Below are 6,511 nucleotides of genomic sequence, written 5' to 3' on the forward strand. Positions count from 1 at the left end.
GCCGCTGTTGAGCTCCAGCCAAGATATCAGCCAGGCTGAAACATCAGAACCTTCGGCAAAACAAAGCGCAGCCAGAGAGCTTTTACTAGAGTTACCTTTAGGGACACTTTGTTTTACTTTTTCCGTTTACCGCTCACTGTGCTTCCAGCTGTTTAAACTGTTTTTTAAAAATGTGAGATATTTTAAGACTGCAGGCTTGCGTCAACTTGAAGATGCAGCTGTGTTCTTTTTAGTGTCCACAGGATGACCTCAACACCAGTTTTATGGTACGTCTGCTCTGTTATCACTGGGATTGTTCTGTTTTCTGTAGCGTCCGGTTTGTTTTGAGAAACAGCTCATGTTTTCACTTTGCAGATAGAAAAGCAAAGCACAGTCCCATCTGGTTGCAGTGTTGAACATTTTGGGAAATAAGCTTTTTTGACTTCCTGCTAAGAATTAGATCTACTCTGCTCCGTCTGTGTGTTAGAAATAAGGCTGCAGCTAGCTGCAGGTTTGCTTTGCGTCAAAGGCTACTGGCTCAGAGGTAACAAAAGCTAATCTTCCAATGCTTTTGTAAGCTTTAGGGGCCTTTGGACAGATCCACACTTGAGGTTCCGGCATTGCCACGCTTTGTGCTAAGCTAACTTGCTGCTAGCCGTACCGCTAGCCGTACCGCACAAGTTTCACCTCCAACTCTTCGCAAGACAGCAAAACAGCTTATTTCCAGAAATGTTGAACTATTCCTTTAATTCTTCTGCTTTTTTTTTTTTTCAAAGTCACGAGTCATACAGCCATGTTGTGATAAAAATAAAAGTTTTAAATGTATCAATAAAAAACACCAGGTTCAGTAACTTGATGTTTTACCAAATCAGGTGCATTACAATATCGCAGTTAACAAAAGGATAAAACTCCTTGAGGAAATCTACAAATGGCATTATGGACAGATCCACATTTGAACAACATACGTCTGGGTATAGACATCTACAAAGTGTACCATACAAGTTGACCCAGTGTGTCAAAATCTGACGACATCAAATGTTGCCATTTAAAAATAGACACTTCATAAAATCAAAGAATTAGTAACATCGACGACTGGATAGTTGAAAAGGCAGGTCAACATATATTAACAGTACATGAACTAGTCAGATTTATTAAGTTAGACATGCTGTCCAGCCTTAGCAGCTCTACTCTTCAGTGTCCATGTGCTTTAGTTCTTTTAGTTACAGACAAAAAAGGGAAAGATGACATGGGCTATAAAACAGTGTTACAAAAGCCAATCCCTTCAAAAGCAGAGGGGATGGACATACCCTGCCATTACCAGCTCAAACTACCAAGGATCTCATTACCTTGTCATGTTTTAAGTTGACCAGCCAACTTTAAGCCATTAAAATGCAGGTTAAAATCATCTCAGTGGGAGAGAGAGAGAGAAAGAGAGAGAGAAATAATAATAAAAAAAATACAGTACTAGTTTAAAAGAAAAGATAAAGTCAGGAGGGCAGTGAGTCAGTCCACAAGTTGTATTTAGTAATCCGCAGGTTCGTCTCCCTCCTCGCTCAGCAAACAGGTACGGACGAGGGCCTCGATCACACCGTACGGGTCGCAGTTGGCTGATGGGCGGCGATCCTCAAAGTAGCCTTTCTTCTCCTGGCCGACGTTACGAGGGATGCGGATGCTGGCGCCGCGGTTGGCCACACCTGCGGAGAATTCGTCGATGTTTGAGGTTTCATGGTGGCCAGTGAGACGGCGGGCGTTGTCGAGCCCCCCTTTGGGGTCGTAGGCACGAATGTGATAGCGGTGCCTCTTCGCAAGTTTCTCGATGGATTCTTCAATGGCTCTGAAAGCAGAAATCACAAGAAATGTTAACACCATTCATGCAATATACACACACACACACACCACATTAACATAGCTGTCAAGTCAAGCCCTCCCCTCAGGAAAAAAAAAAAGCTTCACTCACTTTAATCCACCGTCTTCCCTCATCTCCTTTGTGCTAAAGTTTGTATGGCAGCCAGCACCGTTCCAGTTTCCAGGGATTGGCTTGGGGTCAAATGAGGCAACAACGCCAAAATCTTCACAGACACGGTGCAGGATGAAACGTGCCGCCCAGAGATGATCACCCATATTGATCCCTTCACATGGTCCAACCTGGAACTCCCACTGAAAAACAACAACAATGTACACAAGTTCATTATAAGTTACTTTTTCTTTTAAATGGACTTTTGAAACAATAAAAAGACAGATGCATAGCTCTGATATAATAGGCTTTTAAGGTCATTACCTGAGCAGGCATCACTTCTGCGTTTGTACCACAAATCTGGACTCCAGCATACAGACAAGCTCTGTAATGGGCCTCCACTATGTCTCTGCCGTAGGCTTTGTCGGCTCCCACACCGCAATAGTATGGACCTGTAAATTAGACAAATGTTAGCCGCCACCCAGATAATAAGTTGTGTTCCCATTAAGGGAATGCATTTGTATGTGAACTTTGGATGACCTGCTTACCCTGTGGTCCAGGGAAACCATTGGACGGCCAGCCAAAAGGATGTCCATCTGTGCCCAGAATGGTGTACTCCTGCTCCATGCCAAACCAAGGATGCTGCTCGTCCACCATGTCCATCACCTTCTTGCATGTCAGTCGAAGGTTGGTTTCTGCAGCGAGAGAGAGAGAGAAGGAAAATCAGATCAGAAGACCAGCACCAGTGTAGCCAGTCACTTCTAGTTACCTGTGATGGTTTTGAAAATTACTGTCCAAAATAGAAAAGCAAAACCAGGGACTGTCCCCTTGAGACAAAAAGTTCAATGGGCCACTTTGTGCAAGATTATGCAAGATTGACATTGAAACTGTAAAACTATACAATTTCATCCACTCATTTTGCCATAATCGTGCAGCCATTTTGCTGATTTCAGACGACTTCACTTGATTCAGTCATTTCAATCTACAAACCACAGCCTCAACGTCACCATGCATCACTGTGCATGCACATGAGAATGAATGGGTGCATGCAAACGTAATGAGTGCATGTGTGTTTGATTATGGGGGTGTGTGCACACCTGTTCAGGAGTGTGACACTGTTCTACAGTAAATGCCATCTCAAACAGTTTTAAGTTACAGCATTTGTGCCCTTATATATTTAAGTTATTCAGCAACAGACACCATTTTATTGCAGATTATTCCTAAATAAAGATGTCACAAGATTTGAGCTCATTTTGTTACCTGCAGGTTTGCGATTGTATTTCATCACTTCACACAGGACCAGCTTGTTGGGGTCTTTGCGGAATGGATCACGGAAGATGGCAGAAGGAATCAGATACATGTCGCTGTTTGAGCCCTCAGACTGGTAAGTACTGGAGCCATCGAAGTTCCACTCAGGGAGATCTACAAGAGGAGGATGGAGCAATTATATATATATATATATATATATTATATATTACAATGCATAACTATCTTTATTAGTTTACACGCTTTGGAGAAAGCTGGGGTTGCTTACCTTCGATGCTTTTGGGCTCAAAGTCCAGCGTCCTGGTTTTGCATCGGAGTCCCTCTCCAGTTCCATCAATCCAAATGTACATGGCTTGGACTTTATCCCCCTGAGGGAGCTCCATGTACTGCTGCTTGACAGCTTTACTCAAGCTGGCGCTGTCCGACGTAGCCATCTTATTTCCTACTATAACACACCTGAGGAGAGGAAGGAGAAGGAGAAGGAGAAGAAGAGGGGGGGACAGGCGTCAGATCGGGGTGCGCTCTGGATCACATGTTGCGTAACGAGGTTTGGGGGCGCAAAAAACAAAACACACCACCATTGTCTCGTCTTCCAGAAAGGAGAAGGGGTTCAAAAAACGCATTGAGGATGTAAAAAAAGGCGACACGTACATTTCTAGCATTTTCCTCCCTCTCCACTTTGAAAACAAAGAGAAAAGCCCCTTTACACCTGTGCACGAGCACTTCACTGAATTTAACGAGACATGCCAGCTCACAGACACTGGCTCATGGAAAAACACGGCAACCCCCACCCCCACCCGCAACCCACAATAATCACGAAACCCGAGACATACACACACAAAAAAACACAAAAAACACGCATACACAAGAAAAAAAAAACACGCATCTCTACTTTCCACTATGTCGCCAGTAGGCTTGTTATTGTAGTCATGGCTACAACCAGGGTAATATTACATCATACACATCCTCTTTGTAAGACATCACCCACCTACACATAGTAGCCTCAACTAAACACATGAAAACAGTCAAAAAGACTAAACCACGACCCCTGAATGAAATAAATGCACATAACAAAATAAAAGCCCATTGTCTAAAGTGAGTAACAACAACAAAAACACAAAGTCTGGAACAAGCATCTCCCGCTCCACCTACGCAGAGCGAAAGAGCTTGAGGCATCAAGAAAACAAGTTAATTACCTGGACAAACGAGGAAATTGAAATAAAAACTAAAGGACTGACAGGTCCAGTGTCTTGTCGTGTGATGTCTCGCTAGTGTCTGTCTCATTCTCCGGTACCGATGCTCCGGGTCCGGCCGCATTTATAAGACCAGGAACTGGGACGTCGCGTCTTTGATTGGTCGGGGGAGTCAGCCGTGTGTTTACTCCAAGGTGATGGAAGGCACATGCAGCTCGGTCATTGGACAGGCTGCAAGCGGAGCCGCAACGCCCTCTAGCAGGAACTCAGCCGCGTGTCACAATGCGTGACCCTCAACCGTGCGCGTGCGTCCGTGCGCGCGCGTTTGAGTGTGCGTGCGTGCGTGCGTGTATTTGTATCTGTATGCTTTCCCGTGCGCATCTTCCTCATCCCTGTCATTGTGGTTTTGATAAATGAAAGTGTGAGCAAGTTTCAGATTGAGGCTGAGCGCCTTTTGTGAAACTTAACGTGCTTCATTGTTTGAGGCGGGCTCGACCGTGTGGAACAAAATGTACTACAACTGGGCTGCCGGTACATCCTTTTTGCCTCAGCACAAACCCACGAGGTGGGTCTCGGTCTCGGTCCAAGACGCCACCGCGTGGTATAAAACAGTTACTGCACGGCTTACTGGTTTTAATGGGAGAGATTATGTAACGCTGCCGAGAGAAATCCTCTGGCGTTGGTTCATTCTGGTTCTGCACTGGATTCCCACGTGAGAAAAACATGTAAAATGCATTCATAAAGACGGTCTGTTAAACAACCCATAACACTGCAGGCTGTTTTTATGACTGCAAATGACTTCTTTCCCCTTCTCTGTATTAAATCAAGGTGATTTATTTTTTGATTGGTGTGTTTGCAAGATGTTGATGCTTTGTAATCACCACAGTTCATTGGTCTTATATAATTGCCTAGCACTGAGTGGTTGGGCGACTTGGATACTTTACAGTAGAAATACTATTGTGTAAAAATAATCAAACAATACGCAAGTAAAATTCTTGCATTCAAAATCCTAGGTAACTGAAAGTACAGAGGTGTTATCAGCTCAGTTTTAGATAATGAAAGTGAAAGCACTAGTTGTAGAAAATGGACAAAGATAGAGATGACATTATTAGTACTGGAATCAATTACAGTTAGGTACAGTGTCTCACTCACATCCATTTTGTGGTGTTTACATCTCCAAAAACGGTGCCCCAAAAGGCAAATATTATTTTTAGGGGGGAAAGAAACAATCACCCCCACCATATTTTTTCACTTGTCTCTCAGGAGTCATTTTAGTAGCCTATTGTCCCCCTTATGTTAAGTATGATACAAAAATCAGTTCACATTGCTGACTTGTAACAAGTAAACCCTGCAAATTTCAGCCTGTTATTCCCAGCTGGTAATGTGTAAGGAGATAATGTTTCCTAGAAAGAACACAAATCAATCACATTCAAACTGCCGGCTTGTCTACTTCTAACAAGTTTTCCCTGTGAATTTCGGCCTGTTATTCCAAAATTCACCAGCATGACATAACTTCATAACTTCACCTTCCTACTAGGGCACTGCCTACTTAGGGAAATGATTGTAAAAATGTTTTACCTGCCCTTCAGGGAAGGAGAAGTTCTTGTTAACCAAACTGTTCAAGAAAGATAAACAAAGTAACTCTCATTTAGAAATCATATTGATGTAGGAAAAAAACTAAAACTTTCTGCTCCCTAAACTAAGGTAGGAGTGTTGCTGCTGGTACAAGAAAGCTGTTCATTTGATCACAGAGCAGTAGCAATATACCAATATGCACGTTCCATTTTTCCAAGTGTCTGACGATATCAGCCAGGGAGGAGTCTGACACAAACGAGACCTAAAGCTCAGATGATGTAGTACCACAGCGGGGCAGCAATGTAAATTTCGTTGAATTCTTTCAATGACAATAAAGGCAATCTCAATCTCAATCTCAAGAGCCAGACCCTAAAATAAAAGCAGCATGACATGATAGTTCCTTCATTGCCAAAGAGCATGAAGATGTCATCTTTGATCTCGTTTCTTAAGAAACCTCCAAACCCTGTGGCATTAAAATAGGTTTGACCTTTCGAGGTAAGAAAGGGAAGCACTGTAGGAGGGCAGAAAATGAACAGGTCTTCTG

General features: G+C 43.3%; 1 protein-coding gene across 1 annotated transcript; it reads right to left on the reverse strand.

Moving 5' to 3' along the window:
• Nucleotides 1-706: 706 nt before the first annotated feature.
• On the reverse strand, nt 707-4,529 carry glula (glutamate-ammonia ligase (glutamine synthase) a). Its single transcript, XM_083991943.1, has 7 exons — nt 4,396-4,529; nt 3,468-3,655; nt 3,194-3,355; nt 2,482-2,628; nt 2,258-2,385; nt 1,937-2,136; nt 707-1,813 (listed from the first exon to the last, which is right to left on the reverse strand). The coding sequence occupies exons 2-7, from the start codon at nt 3,631-3,633 to the stop codon at nt 1,501-1,503; spliced, it is 1,116 nt and encodes a 371-aa protein (XP_083848069.1). The 5' UTR covers nt 3,634-3,655; nt 4,396-4,529; the 3' UTR covers nt 707-1,500.
• Nucleotides 4,530-6,511: the final 1,982 nt, after the last annotated feature.

Source organism: Trachurus trachurus (assembly GCF_905171665.1).
Source record: "Trachurus trachurus genome assembly, chromosome: 17".
In the NCBI taxonomy this organism is placed as follows: Eukaryota; Metazoa; Chordata; class Actinopteri; order Carangiformes; family Carangidae; genus Trachurus; species Trachurus trachurus.

Bases quoted from the DNA above. Each gene is read 5' to 3' on its own strand.
- glula (XM_083991943.1), bottom strand. From the start codon at position 3,633: ATGGCTACGTCGGACAGCGCCAGCTTGAGTAAAGCTGTCAAGCAGCAG. The intron at 2,386-2,481 runs GTAAGCAGGTCA...TCTAATTTACAG, and splicing joins TGGTTTCCCTGGACCACAGG to GTCCATACTATTGCGGTGTG. The intron at 2,137-2,257 runs GTAATGACCTTA...GTTGTTTTTCAG, and splicing joins CAGAAGTGATGCCTGCTCAG to TGGGAGTTCCAGGTTGGACC.